Source organism: Carcharhinus amblyrhynchos, chromosome 13 (assembly GCF_965287045.1).
Source record: "Carcharhinus amblyrhynchos chromosome 13, sCarAmb.v2.hapA, whole genome shotgun sequence".
Classification (NCBI taxonomy): Eukaryota; Metazoa; Chordata; class Chondrichthyes; order Carcharhiniformes; family Carcharhinidae; genus Carcharhinus; species Carcharhinus amblyrhynchos.
Genome location: NC_137336.1, coordinates 33,388,216 through 33,415,954, shown reverse-complemented (window position 1 = coordinate 33,415,954; position 27,739 = coordinate 33,388,216). Strand labels below are relative to the sequence as shown.

Genomic DNA, 27,739 nt, shown 5'->3' with positions numbered 1-27,739 from the left:
TGTGAACTCATTAGTAACACATTTTCAGTTCCATTCCAACTCAGATAATGAAGCAACCCTTCCTCCTAGGCTTAGCTAACAAGTGGTGTATAACATCTTTGCCACACAAATGTCAGGTAATGACCATCTCCAACAGAAAGATTCCAAACACCTCCCTTTACCAGGACTGAAACACCCACCACCATCATCTTGGTGGTTACCATTGGCCATCATCATCCAAGACAAAACAGCCCATTTGATTGGCACCCCACCCACCACACTAAATATTCACTCCCTCTACCATTGGTATACTATGGCTGCAGTTTGAACCATCTGTAAGATGCATTACAGCCATTCCTCAGCATTTCTTTGGCTGAATCTTCCAATTCACCACTTCTATAATTTAGAAGAATAAGGACTGTGGGTGCATTGGAACACTACCACCTGAAAGTTTCCCTCCAAGTTACATATTACCCTTCTGACTTCAAATATCTCATTGTTACTTCATTGTCAATGGTTAGAACTCACTCTCTAACAGCACTGAGTGTACCTACACCATCCCCTTAGAGCGGTCAGTGGGCAGCATAATGAGCAAACAATGTTGTTCATTCACCGATAACCACAAAATCTGGGCAATTGTTTCCATTTCTTTCCCAAGCTTTTTTTTACTAATTATCAGCTCTTAGTCTCTTGAGACTGATTGGTCTGCTCACATTAAGATGTTACTAAAAAGTTGTTGTTGAATTGGAAAGTCTCAACCTAGTGGGTATAGTTCTAATTCTATATCAACTTTTTAAAAATTAATTTGTGGGGCATGGCCGTCGCCAGCTGGCCAGCATTTATTGCCCATCCCAAATTGCCTGAGGACAGTTGAGAGTCAACCACGTTGCTGCGGCTTTGGAGTCACATATAGGCCAGACCAGGTATGGATGGCAGATTTCCTTCCCTAAAGGACATTGGTGAACCAGATAGGTTTTTCCAACAATCAGCAATGGTTTCATGATCATCAGTAGATTCTTAATTGCAGATTTTTTTTTATTGAATTCTAAATCCAACATTGCCATGGCAGGATTCAAACCCAGGTCCTCAGAACAATAGCTGAGTTTCTGGATTAATAGTCTAATGACAATACCACTAGGCCATTACCTTCCCCTGGCATTAAAGAGACAATCTCATTTTTGCCCACATTATCCACAGTATTTCCTCAGTATACTTTAAAAAATCCTAAATGTTACTTGTTAACAGGTACCTATCCATATACCTCTTTAAAACCATGAAACATTTTTGTTCTATTAACCATATAAACCATTTTTTACACAAACTTGCAGCCTTTTTAAAAAAGTTCTTCATTTTGTCTTTTATTTTGTTGTCCTCTTGTACTCTGTATGTAGCAGAAATATCTGATTCAAATTGCTTAATCCTGTAAGAATTATACATACTTTAATTATAAAGGGTCATGCCTCTGTTCTCTCTCCACACATGCTGTCAGACCTGCTGAGATTTTCCAGCAATTTCTGTTTTTGTTTCCAGAGTCTCTATTTTCAAGAGAAAAAGGAGTCAGGCTAGCCAATCTTTTCTCATAGGTCCAGAACTTGAGGGAATGGCCTTTCACTGTAACCCCTCCAATGACTCAACATTTTCCTGAAACCAGGAGACCAACAAGCATGCTGTATTCTAGTTCTGGTCTTACCAAAGACAAATTCATTTTAAAATGACTTCTCTGCAATGTTATATCCTTGGGAATGCATAGCAATATTGGTTCCTTTTTTTCCGTGGTAAAAAGTCTGACAACACCAGGTTTTTTTCCAACAGTCTTGTAAGTACATAGGAATTTGGAGCAGAAGTAGGCAATTTAGCCCTTTGAGCCTGCTCTACCATTCAATCACATCATGCCTGATATCTCCCTGGTCTGAAATCCACCTCCCTACCTGTTCTCCATATCCTTTTAACCTGTTTTTTTCAATCAGAAATGTATTTCCTCCTTCAAACCATTTAATGACTCAGACTCCACTGTGCTATGGGGCAGCGAGTTCCACAAATTTATCACCCTCTGAGAAGTAGTTCCCTCTCATCTCAGTTTTAAATTTCAAAGTCTATTTATTAGTGTCACAAGTAGGCTTACGTTAATTAACACTGTAATTAAATTACTCTGAAAATCCCCCAGTCACCACACTCCACCCACTGCCTGTTCGGATACACTGAAGGAGAATTTAGCATGACCAAAGCAGCTAATTGGCATGTCTTTCACACTGTGGGAGAAAACCCATGCAGACACAGACAATGACCCAAGTGGGAATCGAACCAGTCCCTGGCACTGTGAGCAACAGTGCTAACCACTGTGCCACCGTGTCTCAACCTATACCTATGACCTCTTGTTCTGGATTGAGAGAGCATCTAGATTTGAAGGCATCAGGATTTGAAGGTTTTTGAATTTAATTTGGCTTTGCCTAACCTGATGTGAAGATGCCGGCATTGGACTGGGGTTAATACAACAGATCGCAACAGACACTGAAAGATGCCCTCACAAGAACAGGATATGGCTCTTGACTCATCGATTGACAGTTCCAACGTGCCACAGCGAAAAACCACACCGACCTCCTCAGAAGACGAACACAGGACACGGCGGATAGAGTACCCTTCATCGTCCAGTACTTCCCCGGAGCAGAAAAGCTACGACATCTTCTCTGGAGTCTTTAACATGTCATTGATGAAGACGAGCATTTCACCAAGGCCATCCCCACACCCCCACTTCTTGCCTTCAAACAACTGCACAACTTCAAACAGACCATTGTCCTCACTGTTCTCACTGTTCAGGAGAACAGTGACTACAACATCACATAACCCTACCACAGCAACCTCTGCAAGACATGCTTGCTCATCGACATGGATGCCTTCATCTTACGTGAGAACACCATTTACCAGGTACATGCCACGTACTCTTGCCAACATTGTCTACCTGATGTGCTGCAGGAAAACATGTTCTGAGGCATGGTACATTGGGGAGACCACGCTATGACAACTGATGAATGAACACCACTTGACAATCACCAGGCAAGACTGTTCCCTTCGTGTTGGCGAACACTTCAGAGGCCATGGGCATTTGGCCTCTGATCTTCGGGTAAACATTCTCCAAGGCAGCCTTTACGACACACGACAGTGCTGAGTCGCTGAGCAGAAACTGATAGTCAAATTCCGCAACCATGAGGGCAGCCTCAACTGGGATCTTGGGTTCATGTTTCACTATTTGTAACCCCCATGACTTGCCTGGGCTTGCAACATCTCATTTACTGTCCTGTCTGGAGACAATACACATCTCTTTAACCTATGCTTAATGCTATCTCCACTCACATTGTCCGCTCCTTCAAGACTTGATTAGATGTAAAGACTCACATTCTAATCAGTATTCTGTAAATTGTGCGTGCCTTTATATGGTCTGTTTGTGATCAGAACTCCCAGTGACCTGACAAAGGGACAAACCCTGAAAGCTAGTGGTGTTTACTACCAAATACACTTGTTGGAATTTAACCTGGTGTTGAGAGACTTCTTACTTTGCCTAACCTGCACAGCATGTGACACAGGATAATATCATTCCTAAGCTTTGCTTTTCAACCTTAATTTACATCCTCATATTGCCTCTGGAGAATGTCACTATGCCATGGACCTCCCCTCCACAGCGTTTGAGTGCCCCAGCTTTCTGAAACACTTGTTCTGTTATCGTCTTCACTTGGCCAGTACTAGAATATCTAGTAGCCTAAAAAAGAGGGAAAGTCTATGAATCTATGATTAGAGATGTTGAATCTGGAACAAAACAAGGGCTCAGGCATAGAACATGACTCTGGCGGATTTTGAAACACAGAAACTAAAAGCAGGAGTAGGTCATTTGACCCTTTGAGTCTGCTCCACCATTCATTTTGATCATGGTTGATCATCAAATTCAATACCCTGATCCCACCTCCCCATCCCCCATATCACTTTCGTCCCAAGAGCTATATCTATTTCTTGAAATCACACAATGTTTTGGCCTCAACTACTAAATTCCACCGATTCACCATTCTCATGGCGAAGAAATTTCTCCTCACTTCAGTCCCAAAAGGTCTACCCCTTATCCTCAAGCGATGACCCCTGGTTCTGGACTCCCCCACCACTGGAAACATTCTTTCTGAATCTACCCTATCTAATCCTGTTAGGAGCTTTGCTAGTGCCAGACAGGAGTAAGTTTTTTTTATTCATTTGTGAGACATGGGTGTTGCTAGCTGGCCAGCATTTATTGCCCATCCCTAGTTGCCCTTGAGAAGGTGGTGGTGAGCCACCTTCTTGAATCGCTGCGGTCCACATGCTGTATGGGTTGACCCACAATACCATTTCAGGATTTTGACCTAGTGACTGCAAAGGAATGAAGATATATTTCCAAGTCAGGATGGTGAGTGGTTTGGAGGGAAACTTGCAGAGGGTGGTGTTCCAATATATGTGCTGCCCTTGTCTTTCCAGACGGAAGTGGTCTTAGGTTTAGAAGGTGCTGTCTAAGGATCTTCGGTGAATTGCTGCAGTGTATCTTGTAGATAGTACACAGTGCCAGTGGTGGAGGGAATGGATGTTTGTAGATGTGGTGCCAATCAAGCGGGGTGCTTTGTTCTGGATGGTGTTGAGCCTCTTGAGTGTGATTGGAGTTGCACCTGTTCAGGCGCGTGGGGAGTATTCCATCACGATTCTGACTTGTGTCTTGTAGATGATGGACAAGCTTTGGGATGCTGGCCTTCATAGCGAGGGGGATTGAATATAAAAGTAGGGAGGTCTTGCTGTGGCTGTATAGGGCATTGGTGAGGCCGCAGCTGGAGTACTGTGTGCAGTTTTGGTCGCTGTACTTACGCAAGAATATTTTGGCCTTGGAGGGAGTGCAGAGGAGGTTTACTAGGCTGATGCTGGAGTTGAGGGGGTTGAACTATGAGGAGAGGCTGAATAAACTAGGCTTGTACTCGTTAGAGTTTAGAAGAATGAGGGGAGATCTCATTGAGACATATAAGATGATGAATGGGATGGGTAGGATAGAGGTGGAGAGACTCTTCCCGCTCAGAAAGGACAGTAGGACTAGGGGGCACAGCCTCAAGATAAAGGGGGGGCGGTTTAGAACGGAGTTGAGGAGGAACTTCTTCACTCAAAGGGTGGTGAATCTCTGGAATTCTCTGCCCGTTGAGGTGGTGGAGGCTGCCTCGCTAAATATTTTTAAGACGAGAGTTGATGGGTTTTTGATAAGCGAGGGGATTAAGGGTTATGGGGAGAGGGCGGGAATGTGGAACTCAGCCACGGCAGATCAGCCATGATCTTATTGAATGGCGGGGCAGGCTCGAAGGGCTAGATGGCCTACTCCTGCTCCTATTTCTTATGTTCTTATGTTCTTTGGGGAGTCAGGAGGTGAGTTGCCGGATAAGCGGAAGGGGTGATGAAAATGGGTAAGTGGAAGGGTTAATACAAGTGGGTGAGTGGAAGGGGTAACACAAGTGGGTGAATGGAAGGAGTGATACAAGTGGGTGAGTGGAAGGGATTATATGAATGAGTGGAAGGGGCGATACAAGTGGGAGAGTGGAAGGGGTAATATAAGTGGGTGAGTGGAAGGGATAATATGAATGAGTGGAAGCGGTGTTGTTGTTACTCTGTTGCCAGTCTGGGTTGCAGTGACGTATCCTGCCCATATTGGATTGTCCACACAGCGCAACATCAGTCCACCGGCTCGTCCAATCAGCGGCCGCCGATCCGCATGAGTCGAGAGGAGGCGATCTGGAACCCGCCTCCTGGCCGCACGTCGATTGGCTGGTAGGTCTGTCACTCAGAGAGATCCTCTGCTTCAATTGGTGCCCTGGGCTGTCAGTGAGGCAGTGGGCTAGTGTTGGGTTAAAGTGCTGCGTCTGCAGCCAGGCTGCTTTCCCACAGCATCGCATACTCAGCCTGCAGAATGGATGCAAACAGCAGCATCATCACCTCTGCCATTCTAGCCATGGACTACATGGATTCTTTACTCCCTCAGAATCCCTTACAGGAACCTTTTAAAAATGCATGGAATTACATGCTGGAAAATTTCACCAAGTTTCAAATTGCTACATGGGGATCTCTCCTAGTTCACGAAGGCGTTTATTTCCTGTTCTGTTTACCGGGTTTCATCTTTCAGTTTATTCCAGCCATGCAAAAGTATAAGATCCAAAAGGTAAGGACTGTTTGAAGCCAATAGTTATTATTTGGGGGGGGGGGGCGGGTGGTGGTTGTGAACGGTGTGTATTATTTACCGTGGGACCGGGGCACCTTTTGAATTCTGGAAAGTACCTATCTCAAATAGCCACTCATTCCATCCAATATTACTGTGAGTTTAAATGGAAAATAGTTAATGATTTCTGCTGGATTTGGGTTTATATTTAGAATGGCGTACAGGCAAACAATGTGCAAGAAAAAACTTGCAGAATTTCGAATGCAGGTACTGTATGTATTTGTAATGTCCCATTTAGCCTCTTGTTGCTTCTGTGTTGATAAAATTGATCAAATTGTAACACATTTTGACCCATCATTGGCCAAATGTAGAATGAGTGGAAAAATTGCAACAGGCATCTGGAATCTCTTTAAAGAAAACTTTTGTTTTGGTATTCGCTGAATATATGTTGAACGTTGTGAAATGTAATTATTACAGACTTAACAGAGAACTCGCCAAGCTGCGGTCCAACACTCTTGAGCAGAAATTACCCCCTCCTTTACCTCCTAAGTTTTCTGGTGGAATATTTCAGTAAACATTCGTTATATATGTCCAAGCCAAGTAAGGAGTTGTGAGGAGGAGCAAGCAATGTAATTTATGCCAAAAAAAACCAGGTGGGTCTGACCCTCCCACTGGCGATTATACCTACAGTTCCTGATTTTATAAAACTCTTGATCTGGACTTGGTTGACTATAATGCTTATAACTATAATGGATGTTAATACAGCAGTAATCGTATACCTTAAGAACCACGGCCAGAGTGGCGTCCTGGTTAAATTTACTGTATTTCTATCCACCCTTGTCGGATATACCCCAGGAAGTGCTAGTTATCACTGAAAATATTGGGCAGAGTTGGTCACAGTAAATGTACAATGTGACCTTAACATTTCACTGCATCATAAATATTAGCTGAAAAGAAAAATAATTGCAAGAAATATTCTGAGATATGTGTTTTTTAATGTAAAAGTGCAAAACTGCATTTTACAGAAGTAGCGACAATTATTGCAAAAACCTCAGCCTTCCTTGCTGATCTTTGAGCAAAGTTCCCTTCACAGCAATATGTTTTGACTTGATATGATTTGTTATTATTGTCACATGTATTAATACACTTTCTCGAATATAATTCTTATGAACATAATAGAGAATGAGCACTCGCCTAGCTGTGATCCAACATTCTGGAGCAGAAATTACCCCCTCCTTTATTAGTATCCAAGTATTGTTTCTTGCGCAGTATACAGACAAAGCATACCGTTCATTGAGAAGGAAAGGAGAGTGCAAAATGTATTGGTTCAGTCACTGTTAGGGGGTAGAGCAAGATCAGCTTAATGTGAGTTAGGTCCATTCAAAAATCTGATGGCAGCAGGAAAGAAGCTGTTCTTGAGCCGGTTGGTACATGACCTCAGATTTTTGTATCTTTTTCCTGACGGAAGAAGGTGGAAGAGAGAATGTCCAGGGTGTGTGGGGGTCCTTAATTATGCTGGCTGCTTTGCTGAAGAAGCGGGAAGTATAGACAGAGTCAATGGATGGGAGGCTGGTTTGCATGATGGTTTGGACATTTGAATTAACTTTAACATGTGTTTATTTGTGGTTTAACTAGAGAATGTAAATAATATCAGTAATTGAAGAATTTTTTAAAAACTGCACGCAGTAGCATAGTCGTTATGCTACTGGACCAGTGATCTATAAATCTGAACAAATGATCCAGACACGATTTTAAATTTCACCACAGAAACTCAGGAATATAAATTCTAGGTTAAATAGTTTCAGTAGTAGCAAACATCTGGTTCATGAGTGTCCTTTAGGAAAATAAATCTGTCATCCTCACCAGGTCTAGCCTACTCATGACTTTAGACCCACAGCAATGTGCTTGACTCTTAATTGCCCTCTGAAATGCCATAAAAGCCATTCAGTTGTATTTAAGAAGATGGATTAGCACCTTCCCCACATCCAGTGAATGAATATTTTTTAAAAAATGAATGGGCGAAATGAGAAATCTAAATTAGACTAGATAGCTTCAGTGTTCATATAGTTGAAATTCTAAGCACTGTTTGTCCAACATAACTTGTTCAAGTTGGCTCCCTTAATGATATCATTAGTTGCTGTTTAAGCAAAAACTAACCTTGAAGTTCCTGGGAGTCCAGCAGAATGAGCCAGGAAAAGACTAGAATCATCAAATGCCAAATCCTTGTAGTTTCTAGGAATGCTTGATTGGCCTTATAAAGGGTGAAATTTCTGCCTACAAACAACACCAAAAGCCGTGGATCAAGTGGCCGGTATTCCTTATACAATGAGTTTGGGAGAAAGAGGCCTAGAACCTCCATGAGAAAGGTGGCATGGGAGGTATCAGTGCTTTCAATACCTGGGGTAGATGCCAATGGAGAGCACTCACACTGTGCAAATTGTATCAAAGTCCAAGTTTAGGGCAGTGGGTCGAATTCTATTATAACTGCCAGGATTGTGATATTCAGGGCAAAATGTGTAGTAAAAAGGAGGAGAAAAGATGTTAAAAAATTATTAATTTGTTTCCTGCATTTGCTTTTGTAAAGTAGGTTGTCCATATATGAGACAGTTCTCTTATCATCATCCTTTTTGAATCTAGGACCAGCCAGAGTGTATTGAGAAACAATGGAAGTGCTTCAAAGTGCTGTTATTCAACCACTTCTGCATCCAGCTGCCACTGATTTGTGGTACTTATTACTTCACTGAATGCTTCAACATTCCCTACAACTGGGACAACATGCCACGATGGTAAGATATCCTTGCCTCATCTCATTATCTATAAAGCCTTTGTCCATGGTTATTCATCTCAAGGCTTGAATTTTATAACCTTAACCAGCCTCCTAAGCTGCACCCAATACAAATTCCAATTCATGCTGAGTTCAGTTGCCTGCATCCTACCCCACATTAAATCCTGAATATTACAGATTTGAATCTGATATCAGCAGATGATTACCATGCTCTATCTGCATATTGCTGTTGCTAAATCATGTGCTGTCTATCATCCCAATCCTTGTCAATCTTCAACTGGTCCTCCTACTCTGGAGTATTCATTTACAACTTCAATCTGCAACCTCTTTCAATCCTGTGTTCAGCTTGCATCTTCCACCATTCAATCTTCAATCTACTTTTCCACACTCAATGCTCTTCTAAATCACTCACCCCTCTGTTAGAAGCTTCATTAAAACCTAACTAGCCAGCACTTTGGTCGCCTTCCCTATTCTCCCAATGTTATTATCTGATCAACGCCTCCTGCAGTGTCTTGACATTGCTTGCTGTATTGCAGCCAGTATATAATAAGTGCACATTTTAATGTTGCTTGTTAATAGAAAATAATCTTGATCATGTTACAGAAAATGAAATAATGGAACAAAGGGCAAAATAGTGAGAGGTAATTTTCTGACAGTGCTGCTGGTGGGCAAGTTCTGATGCTGGTGGGCAAGTTCACCTCCTGGCTTTGCAGGGCAGAAATTCAGGTATGGGTCATTAGTTAAAATGGTTGGAAATTTCTGAGGAGAATGCAGCTGGATTTCTCATGTGTGTTGCTGATGGACAAGGCTCTTGACAGCGGTGCAAAGTCAGAACATTTATTGCTGTAGTTTAAACATGGAATTCCTTCAGTTGAAGTCCGGTGGAGTTTCTTTACTGATATAATGACCCTAAACACTGCTCTATTGCTCTTTCTGATACAGGCAGATCATTGCAATGCAATGCCTGGGTTGTGCTGTTGTTGAGGACACTTGGCACTACTTTGTACACCGACTGCTGCATCACAAGAGAATATACAAATATATCCATAAAGTTCATCATGAATTTCCGGTGAGTCACATGTACTGACAGAGGATTTTTTCTTTTTGGGCACAATGAGAAAACTTGGCAGTTGTGAATCACCAATTTACCTTCCCATTGGCTTCGATGTTGTGGATTACTCAAAGCTCCATTCATCCATTGGTCCTGTTCACACTGACCTATATCATCACCTTGCCTTAGGTCCTGCAGTTTGACAATGATACACTGTGCCCTGAGTTGCGCAGCTTCCTGTGGCCAGTCCCGTTAAGCATGTGAAACACTTAATGCACTTGGGCCACACCCTGAATCTAGGTTGGATTTTCTGGACTATGCAAATTAGAATTGTTGTCGCATTAATACACATTTAAAAAATGAAATTGTAAACTGTGTGCATTTGCTTGACCCATTTTTGCTGCAGGAATTGGGACCAAGTGAATATACAAAATATATTTGTGATCTGGCCATAAAACCATTAAGTCTGGAGTTAGCTCACTTATTGAATAGTTGCAGTCTCCAGCAACTGTTTGTTCCACACCTCTGAATTCTTTCCAAAGCTTCATGTTAATTATTGATAACAGTACAGTAGGACTTTTTCATTGCACCTTCTTGTTATCTTTTTACATCATTCTATCAGTGTTTACTTTCAGTGAATGTTACCTTGTGCAAGCATCACTCAGTTTTAGTTTTTTTCAAATTTCTATATTTATTTAGGCTCCGTTTGGCATGCAGGCTGAATATGCCCATCCAGTAGAGACAGTCGTCCTCGGAATGGGTTTCTTCATTGGCATCATGATCTTCTGTAATCATATAATCCTCCTGTGGGCTTGGGTGACCTTTCGTCTCCTAGAATCAATAGATGTACACAGGTAAATATACTGTTCAAGTAGGACCATAAGACCTGTTTGTTTAATGTTTGAGAATGAGTTAGACAGAAATTACATGGAAAAGGTCTCTCCTTTCACAGATCAATGTAAGCTCCTGCAATAAAAGGTTGCACTGATCCTCAGCTGGATCACCATCCAAACATCAGGGTATTGAATACTGCTGGATTCCACAGATTTGAATGACATATTTTAAGACAACTATTTATTCCAAGTGCTTGTTCCTTTATGGATGGTGTCAAGACCCAGGCCAGAAGCTCCAATGTGTTTTATGCCATTTGATTTTGGCATTGGTGAGCATAAGGTGTTTCACTCCAAGTATAATTCAAACAACCCACTAGGAAGCTTTTATCAAATAAAGTTTGTTTAGGAACACAGTTAAAATGTAACAAAAAGATTTAGCATAACATTTAGCAATTACAAGAATTAAACACAACATAGTATAACTCCTAATAACTATCTCTGCTGTTCCAAGTTAAGTAGCATCCCACAGACACCCACCCTTCTCCAGACTTAGCACACAAAGCAAGTCTGCTCACGTGATGCTGGATGTTCAGCTTTTTAATACCTGCTGTGACTTGGTCTTTGAATGTTGGATCAAATCTTTGAGGCTTCCTGTCCTGGAACTTTCAGCAAGCCTCTGGAGAGAGAGAGAGACAGAGTGAGACACTGCCTTCTTCTTGAGTCACTGTCTGTGTGGAGTTTGCACATTCTCCTTGTGTCTGCATGGGTTTCCTCTGGGTGCTCTGGTTTCCTCCCACAGTCCAGAGATGTGCGGGTTAGGTTGATTGGTCATGCTAAATTGACTGTAGATGCATAGGTTAGAGGATTAGTGGGTAAAAATATGTATGGATATGGGGGTAGGGCCTGGGTGGGATTGTGGTCAGTGCAGACTTGATGGGCCGAATGGCCTCTTTCTGTACTGTAGGGTTTCTATGATTTCTATGATTTCCACCAGCTTCTAGAAACAACTAAGAAAATAAACTAAAACTGGATTTTTTTCTGAAGCATAGCTGTCCTTTACCACTTGACATAAATTGTCAATCAAGCTCCACTCAGCAAACCCCAAAGGACCATTAAACAGAACACTGCATTAGACCAGATTAACATCTGGTGATGTCCATTATATTGCTTCAGTAACTATTAGAGGGCACCGGTTGCGTGGGCCAACAAAATCCTGCAAAGGAACATGAATAAAATACATTTTTTAAAGGCACAGTGTTATCACAATGGAGTTTAGTTGAAACTTTGTACTAGGAAACAGCCACATAGAACATTACAGTAACAGGATTGAGAGGTCACTTTTAAGGCGACATTATTCAGTCGCATTCTAGCAACAGATATACAGGCTTCAGGAATGGGATGGTCTATAACTCAAGGACCAGGCTAAGAGAAAGGAACCAACTGTCAGGAGCTCATTTTATAAAATCTGAATGAAAACTGCACAGATGTAAAAGTAACATTATCACTTCACCTTTGGAGTTTGGGGAACTGAATGAGGGAATTGGGGTATCCCAAAGGCAGCAGCCATAGAGAAAAGATGATTGATCCTGACCTACATAATATATTTTTGATTACACAATATTTTTCCTAATTCATTTTGACTCCACATTACACCACCAATGTAACTGCATAACTAAGCAGTGAGACAATAGACATCTTAACCGGTAAAATTCAGTTGTTACCCCCCCAAAGTCCATGTTTATGCAAGTTAAAAGTGAAAAAAAATGTATTTTAAGAACCTTAAATCCACTAGATTTCATTGAGCTAGATGTCATTTGTAAATAGTGTAAAGTGCACAGGGAAGTATGGTAGAACATGAGTAGCCAAGAAATATAAAAATTTTACATTTAATGATTGAAATAAAAAGGAGATATTTCTAAACTGTATGTTGAACTAAATATATACTGTTGTGCCAGATTCATATTACATTCTTCCATATTATCAAGTCGCGATATTAAATCATTGAAACATTAAATCCAGTGAAGCTACAAACAGTACAATTTTCTGATGAATCTTTACATAGTTTGAAAGAAGTATACCCCCTCAGATCCAAGCTTATTGAAAATCGATGTTCGACATTTAAATCAACTTGATGCTTTTGACTTTGCAGCTTTGTTTGCAGTGTGGTTCAATCACCAGCTCAATACCTGCTAGCTCAGGTCTTGTATATGAAAACGGGGCAAAGGTTCTTTATTACCAGTTGAAGAGAGTGTTAGTGGGTGATTTTGAAGAGTATTAACACAATGGTTGGGGCTAGGGTGAGGGGATGTAGTCCATTAGCTGAAGCATTGGACAGTGAAATGTTCACAGCTCCTGTTGCTCCCTCTTGGTCAAATAGTGATTATGGAGAACTGGGACAACCTGACAGCTGCCAGGAACTCGGCATGGACCTGCAGGAGTCAGTGATGGGATCACTTATGAGGTGAACATGGATGGATTGGTCGCCTTGCCTGTTCACGAGGGCTTCACGAAGCATTTGTGATGTGTCAAGTCCTGGGGGAAGTTGATGACAGCGGGGATCAGAGCAAGAATGGGCCTATAAGTACAGCCTATAGAATCATAGAATGTTCAGTACAGAAGGAGACCATTCGGCCCATTGAGCCTGCACCAACAACAATCCCACCCAGGTCCTGTCCTATCCCTGTAACCCCATATCTTTACCCTGCTAATTCCCCAAGGTAATTTAGCACGGTCAATCAACTTAACCTGCACATCTTTGGACTGTGGAGGAAACTGGAGCACTCAGGAGAAACTCACGCAGACAAGGGGCGAATGTGCAAATCCACACAGTCACCCGGGGCTGGAATTGAACCCAGGTTGCTGGCGCTGTGAGGCAGCAGTGTGAAGCAGGACCACTGGCACCTTGCTGTTGCCTGGTACACCGAATTTAAATTAAGTATATGAACTGTTTTACTGCAATTGTTTACTGAAGCAGAGCAGGAGGTTTTAATGGGAAATTAATAATTGAAGAAGAAAAATATTAAAAGCTATGGGGAAAGAACAAGGAAATGAGAATACTGTTGCTGGGGTTACCTTTCCACTTCACTGCCTGGATGATACGCTGGCAAGGCACATCACCTGTTATTTAGAGAATGTGCCTGCATATCCTTCAATAGCTTGAAAATTGGGCAGACGATTCATTCTGCCAGGTCATTGCCAACAGCTACAATGGAGGAACTAGCACAGAGAAGATGGGCTAAACAGCCACTCCTGCAACCAGAATTCAGCAATTCTATTAATGAGACAATATAATACAGAAAAATAAAATGCTAAGTACAGAGAAGCAATATAACAAATGTGCACCCCCACCAGGAGCGTTTCCTTCTTGGGGGGAGGGACAGCAAGTAAAATAGGCTGGGTACCCATCCCACCATCTTCCTACCTACTCCCAAGCTCATGCCCCCATAATAATGAGGCAGGGAAAAGGGTAACAATCAATTAAGTACATTATACGCTGCCTGTGCCAAAATGTATTTGGCAGGGTGGGAGTGGGACACTAGATTTGCTTTAAACATTAAATGTATAGGTGGGGCGCTCTCGGGGCTGCCCTTGGCCAATCATGGGGCAATCCTCCTTAGACTGAACCACCTCATCCTTCTGACCCGATTCTCTCCCATAAACCCACCCACAATGCTTTATGAGTGATGGGGTGGATCAGCAGGGAGCCCATTGGCTCCATGCCAACGTGGTTTCCGAGGCATGTGCTGTCCAGTGTCCCCACCCCATCCCCGCATTATTCCACCCTGTAATCCACAATGGGAATGAAATGCACATGTATGATTGAGGTTTGTCACTCTTGCTAATTATTTTGCATTATATTTTCTCAGTGGTTATGATGTTCCCCTAAATCCTCTGCACCTGATACCGTTTTATGGGGGCTCCCGTTTCCATGACTTTCATCACATGAATTTTGTTGGAAACTATTCTTCAACCTTCACATGGTGGGACAAGCTGTTTGGAACAGACTTGCAGTTCCAGATATACAATGAGAAAGTGAAGATGGACAAGGAAATGAAAAAAGACAAATAAATGCAGAAAACCAACGAGACAAAAAGTTAACAAGTTTTACACCAAGTTACCATAACCAGGAAATCGAGGAATCTAACCAACAGCTGAACTCTTTCCTAAACCGAAGCTCTTAAATTTCAACAGCAGGAACCATTATTTAGCTACCATCTTTTAACAAATAAAATATTCTAAACTTTCTCCAGGAGTTCAGCTGAGAAAGTAGCAGTGTTAATATACACTTGTACAGACTCGCGTTAAAGTTTCTCCTGACTTTTTGTATTTCGTATACCAAATGCACACATTCATTTTCTCATTTCTTCCAAAATTTTGAATGGATAATCTTGAAGTTCTTTCTCTTTGTAATAGGGGTTGTGAGGAAACATTTTTGTGTGATTATTTGTGGTATTGAAACTTTAATATGAATGGGCCCTGTGATTTTTGTGGTGTAATTTCCTCTACAATATTTCCATGTTATATTCTAGAATCAATAGTTGCAACAGCATGATTTTGCTTACCTATGTTATGCCCTACAGTATAACTGCCTTTCAAGGGTTCCGATTCTGGAACAATGGCCTCAAGTATTCAGTCTTCTACCCAAGCACTCATTCCTGTTCGTTCTTACTAGTATTTTTGTCATAGAGGATAATATATCCAAACATTTTCAACTAAGGAGTCCCTACAGGATCAACTAGTCCTTGTTAATACTTGGTTACAGTCAAGTAACACTGGATTTTATTAGTACCTTGTAGACTGATAGTTCCATTTGGGCATCAGATACATAACTTGATTCACATTGACTGCACTAAGAACTGTAGCTAATGTGCTTTATCATTGTCCTTGGAGCTCTCTTTTATTAATACACCTCTCTGGTACACTTACCACAATGTCTTGTTAGCATATATTTGAGCTGATCTACTCAGTATTAAGACAGGGTAGTACCACTTCTTTTTGCAAAATGGATCAAACTTCATTCAGATGACTGCATTTGTTTACGGTTCATTTCAGCTGATGCTTTCTGAACTGCGGTGAGATGATGAAGGATACAACTTGCCAACAAGCGGTGTCAACTTTCTCCAGTGTGGAGAACATAGTTCCTTTCATTAACAATAATGTGGCTATGGGCCAAGTGCTGGCAGATGGGAATAGCTGAGAGTTCAGGTGTTTCTAATGTGTCAGTGCGGACCCGATGGGTCAAAGGGTCTCTTCTGTGCTGAAAGATTTCATGTATTGAGATTGTATTAAGATAAATCAATATGGAGATTATATTTAATAGCATTAACTTAAAGGTTGAAGATGGCCAGTGGAAATCTGACATAATAGAAGAACGTTCGAGAGGGTTTCAGTATATAATTTGAGGATCATTTTCTTTCCAGTTAGCAGAGAGTTTAGTGACTTGGAGGAATGAGTAGACATTTAATGATCTGTTCTAGGATTGAAAACTGATATAGGGACCAATATTAAAATAACCAGACTGTTGGTTCAGTGAAAGATCAGTGCCTGAATTTTGTTCGTGGCACTTAACTATATGAATTACTCATAATGTGGTATAAATACTTAGTGTTACCTGTAGAAAACTCTATACTCTTGAGTTCTTAGCATTGTTGCACAATCAGTTTGGGAATGCAGAGGTAAAAGAGATATTGGGTGCATTTTGTATTTTTGGTGGCTTACTGAAATCTTGCATTGATTGAAATGTTTGTGGTGATGAGGTATGGATATAGATTTTCATAGAAGTACCCAATAATAGAATGTAATTTTAAATGAGAAAACATCTCCCAATATTGCAGGAGGATCTTTATTTTAAAAGAATTTGGGGTAAATCCCATCCCCATTCAATCTGCTTCTGTCAACTCCTCTCCTCAACAAGTCAATCCCATTTTCCTTTCCGGCTGTTCCATCTGTAATTACTTTAGGTCCGGAATGAATTACTGCTATCGAGTTTTATATTTACCTTGCCCAAATCTTTCTATTTGAATGCCTCCAACTAATCTTACCTTTCACCAGCCAGTACAGTGAGAATCTGTCCAATCACCAGCAACATCCTTTGTTGGTGTAAATGTGCACCATTCTTGCTTGACCTTTTGATATTTCGTATCGTCAATTAGTCCACGTTTTTCCATTGCACATCATTGTGTGGTCTATCCTCACACATGTCACTACATATTCCAGTAGAGCTCGTACACCCCAGTTGCTTTTGGATTTTCACTGTGATTTTTGAGCTAAAGTTTCAAACTCCCACACCTCTTCCATTAATAAAACTGCATTCCTCGACTGTATTTCTCCTTTCACCCTTAGCTCATTACCATTGTTGAAGCTCTGTTGCTTAGACTCAACTTATCTAATATTTTATAAAAGCAAACTACTGTTGGACTGTGGTTAGCACCTCCTGGCCTTTCCCCTCGTTTTGTGGCTATGACTCATTTTTCATTCCGTCACCCTACAGTTTAACTATCCCTCCACTTTCTGTGCCTTTTATCTGGTCATCTGGACTCGAAAGGTCAGTTCCTTTCTCTCCTTACAGATGCTCTCAGCTGTGCTGAGATTTTCCAGCATTTTCTCTTTTGGTTGTGTAATATTTTGCCTGTTTGCCCACTGTGTTCTACGTGTGCAAAGACCAATCTGATCAAAACTTCACTTCTAACCCCCATCGCTCCTAATGTTCATCAATCTGCCTCTCCTCCCCCCCACCCCCAATGGATCAAATTCATAGTGATCACTCTCAGTTACTAATCCCTCTCTGGCCTCGTTTAAACCTTACTGTGCAAATTTCTTCACCTCTCCATCTCACGCCATGATTGATGCTCTTTTGCTCTTCTGTGTGACTATGCCATTGGTGACAAAGCTTTTGGTTGTTCCGAGATTATTTTCCAGAAATTCTTTTCCTACATCTCCACCTTCCTATTTTTCATGATTTTAAAAATACCATCCAAATCCTCCCCTAATGTACCATGCTGTGAATTATTTCTCCAACTATTGAATTCTTTCTCTTTGATGTGCCTTGGAACATGCTCTACATTTAAGGTGGTAGCAATTTGTTGGCAATCCCTGCCCACCCACCATCACAAAATAAAAAGAATGGCTTTACGGCGCTTCAGAAGGAGTGAACCTTCTGCTACATTTAAATGTTTGCATGCAAATCCAAATATCTCTTTGAATGTAATCTAATACAAGGCAAGCTACACAAGGGACGGAGGTGGGGGGTGCGAAGAATGGGGACTAGCTTTGCTGGAACCTTCCATATTCATCTTGCAAAGATTGAGTAGAAGTTTTGTATTCTGAGTGGGAAGAGCGATACCAGCGTTCTGAGGGAAAGTAAATGGCCCATTGGACTCTTCAGCGGGTGAGAACTGGATCCATTACAACGAAACAGGTAATAACTCATGTTAGCATAATTCCTTCCTAAGGCCAGGCATCTCCAAACCAGGTTTCCCAGTGGGTAGGAGTTGTGACTTTAATGGTGCCCACTGGAAAATCTTGGATTTTCTTGCAGGATTCATGCAGAAACAGCCAGGTAATTCCTCTGCAAGTGCTGGGATTCCAATCCATGAAAATTCAGGCCAGAGGATTTGATTTCTATTGTAAGGCAGTTTGGTAGAGATAGTTCAAGTACATATACATATACTCATTCAAATTTATGATTTGAAAATATCAATGTATTATCAACCCTAATGATGTGCATAATGAAGTAATGGTCAATCATCAAATCAACTGTAGGAGTTCCAGTTTATTAATAAATGTGTGCTCAGTGAGATTTTTCCAGAGTAAATTAAGCAAGTTACGATCTTATCTGATAAAACAGCCTTGCTGATCATGAATCATGCACATGTAGCATTTTGAACTAAAGTTACTGTCATTGATATAGTGCTGTCCATGATGGATGCCCAATTTCTGTAATAATTTCATGATTGTAAGATTTCTTATTCTATTTAATAGATACAATGAAAACTTCCAAAACTTTGGTTATTTTTGTTATTCTCATATTTTCCGAACATTTTCACTCCGTAGATCACAGTTTAGTGGAAGGGAAAATGTTTTGCTGTTTTCTGTCAAGGGCCCACACTCGTACTTTCAACGGGGAACTCCATGAAAAAATCTGTAGTGCATTTTAATTGGCAAAGAAAACTGCTTCTTCAGGACATAGGCTGGAATATTACGGTCGCTCACAATGGCGGGAATTTGCAGTGAACAGAGGTTTGGTTGGGCACCAAATTCTCTGACCTCGCTGCAACGGGAACGTGGCATGAATGGCTGGAAAGCTCACACCCATGACCTCTTGCCATAAGAATTAGTAAATTGAAAGCTAAAACCTATTCAAAATCAAGACTTGGTTAGGAATTTGCTGTTCTTTGTTATAACTATCCGGATAATATTAAGGGTTAAGAATGATGGAATTTTGATTTCAATTTAACCTGATTTGTGGGTTATTTATTTTCGGTTTGGTTTAATATGCCTGAGTGTGCTTACGAACGATGCTTGGATTTTTGACCCAGTTGAGAGGTTTTTAGAAGCAAAAAAGGTTGAAGGTTGCTTCGGAGAAAACGGCTGAGGTTGGAGCAATGTTCTAAAAGGAAAACTGGTGGGATATTGTTTCGGAAAATTGTAAGCGTAGGAGAAGCTGACTAGGAGGCTGCAGATGGCAAGTCTTGTGTTTAACCGGATAACTCAGTTCCGTGTGTTTAAAGGAGAACAGAGGGAGTTACGAAAAACTGGGTCGGACCAAGTTGCTCTGTAAAGAGCCATGAAATCCAGCTACAAAATAGACACCAAGGCAGTATCATGATTCTCTATAATGCATACACTTGGACTAGAGGTTTGTATTGGAGTGAAGAGATAACAGAGAGACCTGAACAGAATCTATACAGCCAGACTCACAGAAAAAGGAACAGCCTCTCAAGAGTATGAGTATTTAAAAAACCTATCAGAGTGAGAAGCACAGGAAAAACGTTAAGGTGAGCTATGTCTGTTGAATTAAGTTTTCAGAGTCATTATCTTAATTCTCCAATGTACTTATTTAGCCATTACTACTCAATTTGTTTTATTCAATTTTGTACAGTAAGGATTCTTCTAGGGTTTTAATTTAGCCTTGAGCCCCTGCTGCTTATTTCCTTATCATTCGTTCTTCTACACATGATATTCTTAAATGATTATGGTCTAACCAAGCCAGATTCTAATGGCGGCACAGTGGTTAGCAGTGCTGCCTTACAGTGCCAGAGACCTGGGTTCAATTCCAACCTCTGTGGAGTTTGCACATTCTCCCTGTGTCTGATTGGGTTTCCTCTAGGTGCTCTGATTTCCTCCCACGGTCCAAAGATATGCAAGTTAGATTGTTTGACCATGCTAAATTGCCCCTTAGTGTCGGGGGGGTTAGCAGAGTAAATATGTGGGGTTACGGGATTAGGGCCTGAGTGGGTCTGCGGTCAGTGCAGACTCGATGGGCTGAATGGCCTCCTTGGATAGTCAGAAGCTTTTTCCCAGGGTGGAAGAGTCAATTACTAGGGGGCATAGGTTTAAGGTGCGAGGGGCAAGTTTTAAAAGAGATGTATGAAGCAGATTTTTTACACAGAGTGTGGTGGGTGCCTGAAACTCGTTGCTGGGAGAGGTAGTGAAAGCAGATATGATAATGACTTTTAAGGGGCATCTTGACAAGTACATGAATGAGATGGGAATAGAGGCATATGGTCCCTGGAAGCATAGGGGGTTTTAGTTTAGTCGGGCAGCATGGTTGGTGCAGGCTTGGAGGGCCAAAGGGCCTGTTCCTGTGCTGTAATTTTCTTTGTTCTTTGTTCTGCACTGTAGAGATTTTATGATTCTAAGGACCATGTTTGTCCAGTATTCTTACAGCTGGGATTATAACACTGGTAAAGCCATTGGCTGCAATTTTATCCCTAGCTACCCAGCAGAAATTGGAAGGATGGGGACTTCAAATTGCCAAGTCACTTAGTTTCTCTTGAAAACCACAGGGGAACCAACAGGTTTGTATCTTAATCTGTTTTTCTGAGAATACCAGAAGACCTCAGGCTGTATATATGTAACTGGAAAAATAAGCCAGAGGTATTTTAATTTCCAGGTGTCACATAGATGTGCTCTGCGACTCCAAAAGGAACAGCCCTGCTTTTCATGGCACTATGAGGAAATTAAGATGTTTCACATACCTTTCTAGATTTCCCAGTCCCGACTCACTTCTAGGCTGCGTAAGCCCACCATTTGCTGTCAGCTACTGCTCAGCCTGCTATCAAAAGCTGCTGTCAAGTGTGGATGAAGGGAATCGGAATCCAAAGTTGATACATTAGAAAGAACTCCATCAGCTTTTGGTGGCAATCCTTGGTTGGCATAGAGCAGCTAGTTACCACCTTTGGCTCAAGATCAATCAGTTAATAAGAACTACGTCATAAGATCAATAAAACCTTTTGAAATAGCACATATCTGCTTATCCAATGATTGGACAATATGTTTCCATTTGGAGCACATCAGGTAACATACGTCAGAGGGAAATAGTAAGTTGGACTATAATCATGAAAAATAATGAGCAGAAAGGTCTACAACTTGGAAACTACCTGGACAGTAGCTGAAATAAATGCAAACACCAAACACCTGCCACTGAATTCTCTTTGCAACTACAATATCAACAATCAAAAAAATTTCACAGAGCTCAGCAAGTTGCTGATATTCCTGCACAAGTGCAGTGGACAAGCAAGCAAGCATGATAGTGGGCTAGAATAGTGTCTGTTTTATTTAGACTTCTGCCTGCATATTTCAACTCGGGTATTTTCATCCACTGAGTTGTAGGTAGTGTGAGTTGATAATGCTGCAAATAGGGAAATGGGTCACCCTGGAACCTGAGTGAACAGGAGATCTCCTTAACAATGGATGGATAGAGAAAAAGTATGAACGAAAAGGGGTGAATTTGTTGTCAAAGTAAGTACAGAAACTGAAAAATGATTGCATTAAAGTGAATTCATTAGCAACAGAAGTAGGCTTACATTAACATTGCAATGAATTTGCTGTGAAAATCCCCTAGTCACCACACTCTGGCATCTGTTCAGGTTCACTCGGGGATAATTTAGCATGGCCAATTCACCTAACCGGCACATCTTTGGACTGTGGGAGGAAACCAGAGCACCCGGTGGAAACCCATGCAGACACAGGGAGAATGTGCAGACTCCACACAGACAGTAACCTAAGCTGGGAATCGAACCCAGGGGAAAACGTGCTAATGACTGCACCACTATGCCATCCTATGTTTGAATTTAGCAGCATGTTTGAACATCTGTTGGCAGCTGTGAGCTATTACTAATTCCAACTGCACTTCAGCCTCACTTTGTTCATTTGGACAAGCAATTCTTTTCTTTGCTCCTTGCATTACAGCGTGAATCAATGTAAATATACTGGAGTAATCACAGGGAGGCCTGCCTCTCCTCTCATATGGATGCAGGGATTTATAATTAGTTTGGAATCCAAGCTAGTGATTACATTTGCATCTACAAATTATGCAGAGTTCTTTAAAAATTTCCACCTTATGTGGTTTCAATAAAATTATTTTAGCAGCAAGAATTATAATTACCGTTCTTTCTTTATAATAGTTAATGGCTACATGTTCTTCAGAAAATGTTCTTCAGGTAATTGACTATAATTGGATAATCCTATTAAGGGCTCTGCACAGTCTAATTGCACACAAAGATTAAGGCCCTCGAAATAATTTTAATTTTCATCCTTTCCAATTTGCAATGACCAGAAGGGGTCATTTTGTTACATTACAGTTTGACTTACATAAGTTGCTTCAATTGACTAACATTTGTGTCAATTTTGGATATTCAAATATACTGACAATTCATTTCCAATTCAATACTTGCAGGGCCAATATCCCCTCCATTTATGTTACAAGTCACAAGTGGGTTTCCCTCCGGGTGCTCCGGTTTCCTCCCACGGTCCAAAGATGTGTGGGTTAGATTGATTGGCCACACTTAAAATCGCTCCTTATTATCCTGAGATGTGTAGGTGCGAGGGATTAGCAGGTAAATATGTAGGGATATGGGGGTAGGGCCTCGATGGGATTGTGGTCAGTGCAGGCTCAATGGGCCTCTTTCTACACTGTAGGGATTCTATGATTCTATGATGAAGTGAAAATTAGAATAAAACCTAATGGGTGCAGATGAAAGTCTAACCACCCAAGCCATGTTCTCCACGATGCCAGCAGGAAAACACGCTGGTACAAGGTGAGGTGATGACCTAATGGTATTATCACTAGAATATTAATCCAAAAACTCAGCTAATGTTCTGGGGACCTGGGTTCAAATCCCACCAGGCAGAAGGTAGAATTTGAATTCAATGAAAATATTTGGAATTAAGAATTCACTGATGACCATGAAACCATTGTCGATTGCTGGAAAAACCCATTTGGTTCCCTAATGTCCTTCAGGGAAGGAAATCTGCCATCCTTACTTGGTCTGGCCCACATCTGACTCCAGAGCCAGAGCAATGTGATTGACTCTCAACTGCCCTCCAGGGGCAACTAGGGATGGGCAATAAATGCTGGCCAGCTAGCGACATGCCCACGTCCCACAAATGAATAAAACAAAACATGTCTGGAACAACGTCACGTGCAGATTTTGGACTCAGCTGAACAAATACCTGGAGCTGCGTCCAGAATGCAGGATGGAGGCTGCCATCAAGCTAGGACCCTGGAACACCACAGCAGAGGGGGTGGGGAGGGGGCACATCAGCAGGTGGATTTTCCAGATTCAGTGTCCTGGAGGAGGTCCATCTTCCAAGCTCAGAATTTTCCTGGAGATCCATCTTCTTCCTCAGGAGGCCCACTTTCTTTCTTCAATGGTGGGTCAATGATGTTGGGCACCAATATGGCACCCAGATAGGATGGCGGACTACACGCCATGAGGCGTGCTCCGTCACAGAATACGGCACAAAACACCCAGCTGCATAATTCATGCAGTGGGGGCTGGAAGATGCAGCGTGTTTTCTGCAGCTGGAAGCACTCTACGTCTTACCCCCAGCACAGGACTTAGTCCCCAGCTGGGAGAATTCCACCTGCTAACTCTGTTTCTCTCTCCACAGATGCTGCCAGATATGCGACCTTTTTCCAGCATTTTCTGTTTTAATTTCAGATTTCAAGCATCTGCAGTAGTTTGCTTTTACTGCTGTCCTGCTTAAGGTTTAAAGTTTTTAAAGTTTATTTATTAGTTTCACAAGTTGGCCTACATTAACACTGCAACGAAGTTACTGTGAAAATCCCCGAGTTGCCCACTCTGGCACCTGTTTGGGTACACGGAGGGAGAATTTAGCATGGCCAATGCACCTGTCCAGCACGTCTTTCAGGCTGTGGGAGGAAACCGGACCACCCAAAGGAAACCCATGCCGACACAGGGAAAACATGCAGACTCCACGCAGACAGTGACCCAAGCTGGGAATTGAACCTGGGTCCTTGAGGCAGCAGTGCTGAACACTGTGCTACCATGCCACCCCCTTTCCTTTCCCATAACACCACCTGCCTCCCCCCTTGCTCAGACCATTTCCCACTGGAACACTCATGTGCTTTTTGACTATCCTACGCTAATTTGATCAGCTTTATATTCTCCACTAGTCCATCAACAACTTATGTGTCGAGTATAGGGCTAACAGGAGGACTTTGAATAGTGTGGATGAGCAGAGGGATCTAGGTGTATGTGTACATAGATCCCTGAAAGTTGGGAATCAAGTAGATAAGGTTGTTAAGAAGGCATACGGTGTCTTGGCGTTTATTGGTAGGGGGATTGAATTTAGGAGTCGCAGCGTTATGTTGCAACTGTACACAACTCTGGTGCGGCCGCACTTGGAGTACTGTGTGCAGTTCTGGTCCCCACATTACAGGAAGGATGTGGAGGCTTTGGAGAGGGTGCAGAGGAGGTTTACCAGGATGTTGCCTGGTATGGAGGGGAGGTCCTATGAGGAGAGGCTGAGGGATTTGGGGTTGTTTTCGCTGGAAAGAAGGCGGCTAAGAGGGGATCTTATTGAAACATATAAGATGATTAGAGGTTTAGATAGGGTGGATAGTGATAGCCTTTTTCCTCTGATGGAGAAATCTAGCACGAGGGGGCATGGCTTTAAATTAAGGGGGGGTAGTTATAGGACGGATGTCAGGGGTAGGTTCTTTACCCAGAGGGTGGTGAGGGATTGGAATGCCCTGCCTGCTGCGGTTGTAAATGCGCCTAGTTTGGGGGCGTTTAAGAGATCCGTGGATAGGTTTATGGACGAAAAGGGATTGGTTTAGGTTAGTGGGTCATTGTTTTGTAACTGGTCGGCGCAACATCGTGGGCCGAAGGGCCTGTTCTGCGCTGTAATGTTCTATGTTCTATGTTATGTCAACTTTTGCTCCTCCAAAACTTTGGAGCCCATATTTCATCCCACGCCAAATTCAATTCACTCTTAATCCCTGCACTTCCTTTCCATCTCCCAATATCCCCAATTTAAATTCCTAATAATTCTCTTCACTCCTCATCTCTCCCAGCCCTACAGCATTCCAAGGACACTCTCTTGATTTGCTGTGCCGAGCCCCCTTCTTTTGCCCCAACATCAATGGCAATGCATTCAACTATCTAGGCTCTATGCCTTGGAGTTTTTCTGCTGAATTCTCCTTTTTTCTACACCTCCGACTCGAAACCTCCCTCACATTTGTCTCTTGGCCCTGGTTTTGGGCATCCCCTGTCCATAGAATCATAGAATCCCCATGGTACAGAAGGAGGCCACTCAGCCCATCAAACCTGTACAGACAACAATCCCACTCAAATCTTATCCCCATTACCCCACATATTTATCCTGCTAATCTTACTGACACTAGCATAGCCAGTCAACCTAACCTGAACATCTCTGTATCCTCCTTTGACTTGGCACCTTTCTTTGTCTATTACACTTCTATGAAATGCTCTGGGATGTTTTTTACTTTTACAAATGCAAGTTGATTTAAGCTGAAATACAAACCAAGTTGGCAAGATCACAGTAGCAGGGTTTTTCCACTTGGTGGCAGAATGCACCAACCTCAAGTTAAATAGTTTTGAATCCTTTCCTATTCACAGGTCCACGTGTCCTCAAAACTTTTTTGTTGAAAGATCACTTTTTCAAATGGATTAATTATCATGGTTTTCGGTCTAAATTCTAATTCTACATAAAGCTCATGTTACGAATGCACTCAATCTTGAATGTTTTAATAATCGCTTTGAGAGAACAGATACTTACTTACAGTTTCAATGCTGAACCCCACCCCCAACCCCCGCCTCCTTTTTCACAAACGCCCCTTAAACCAGGTTGAATTCATTCTGGTAACCATCACCAGCCTTCGTATCTGTGGATCTAACTGGTGAACACTGTGTGGCTCTCAGTGTTTTTCCGTGCGTGCTGCTCCATCAGAGGAGGCTCTGCACTGCACACATGGTCCCACTATTCAAACCTTTTTTTTTGATTCATTCATGGGGCATGGGCGTCGCTGGCTGGCCAGCATTTATTGCCCATCCCCAATTGCTCTTGTTCAGAGGGCAGCTGAGAGTCAACGGCATTGCTGTGGCTCTGGAGTCACATGTCGGCTGGACCAGGTAAGGGCGGCAGATTTAGAGTTATAGAGTCATAGAGGTTTACAGCATGAAAACAGGCCCTTCAGCCCAACTTGTCCATGCCAACTTTTTAAAAAAAATCCCTAAGCTAGTCCCAATTGCCTGCATTTGGCCCATATCCCTCTGTACCCATCTTACCCATGTAACTGTCTAAGTGCTTTTTAAAAGACAAAATTGAAACCCGCCTCTACTACTACCTCTGGCAGCTTGTTCCAGACACTCACCACCCTCCGTGTGAAATGATCGCCCCTCTGGACCCTTCTTTATCTCTCCACTCTCACCTTAAACCTATGCCTTCTAGTTTTAGACTCCCCTACCTTTGGGAAAAGATATTGACTATCTAGATGATCTATGCCCCTCATTATTTTGTAGACCTCTAAGATCACCCCTCAGCCTTCTACGCTCCAGAGAAAAAAATTCCAGTCTATTCAGCCTCTCCTTATAACTCAAACCATCAAGTCCCTGTAGCATCCTAGTAAATCTCTTCTGCACTCTTTCTAGTTTAATAATATCCTTTCTATAATTGGGTGACCAGAACTGTACACAGTATTCGAAATATGGTCTTACCAATGTCTTGTACAACTTCAACAAAATGTCCCAACTTCTGATTTAATTTCCTTTCCTAAAGGACATTAGTGAACAAGATGGTTTTTCCAACAATCGACGATGATTTCATGGTCATCAATAGATTCTTAATTCTAGATAATTTTTATTGCATTCAAATTCCACAATTTGCTGTGATGGGATTCAATCCTGGGTCCCCAGAGCATTACTGAGTTTCTGCATCAATAATCTAGCAGTAATACCACTAGGCTATCACCTTCCCAAGCCCAACCCCAGCCACTGTCCATCCACTTACTGTATTTCATAGAATCCCTACTCTGCAGAAGAAGGCCATTTGACCCATCAAGTCTGACAAGCAATCCCATCCAGGCTCTAACCCTATAACCCCACATATTTACACCACTAGTCCTTCTAACTTACGCATCCCAGGACACTTTGGCTGTGCTAAATTGCCCCTATCAGCCTAACCCACACATCTTTGGACTGTGGAAGGAAACCGGAGCACCCTGAGGAAACCCACACAGACTTGGGGAGAATGTGCAAACTCCACACAGACAGCATCCCAAGCTGGGATTCAAACCCAGGTCCCTGGGGCTATGAAGCAGCAGTGCTAACCACTGTGCTACTGTGTCGCCCTTATGGGTCCCCTGGGAAACCTATATAGACCCCTGGGTCCACTTTAAAAATCAAGAA

The 27,739-nt window shown here is 42.0% G+C and overlaps 1 protein-coding gene across 1 annotated transcript; it reads left to right on the top strand.

Moving 5' to 3' along the window:
* Nucleotides 1-5,865: 5,865 nt before the first annotated feature.
* On the top strand, nt 5,866-15,316 carry LOC145351820 (methylsterol monooxygenase 1-like). Its single transcript, XM_080201494.1, has 5 exons — nt 5,866-6,175; nt 8,810-8,958; nt 9,900-10,026; nt 10,708-10,862; nt 14,708-15,316. Exons 1-5 carry the CDS (start codon nt 5,927-5,929, stop codon nt 14,907-14,909), a joined length of 882 nt encoding a protein of 293 aa, XP_080057620.1. The 5' UTR covers nt 5,866-5,926; the 3' UTR covers nt 14,910-15,316.
* The last annotated feature ends 12,423 nt before the right edge of the window (nt 15,317-27,739 follow it).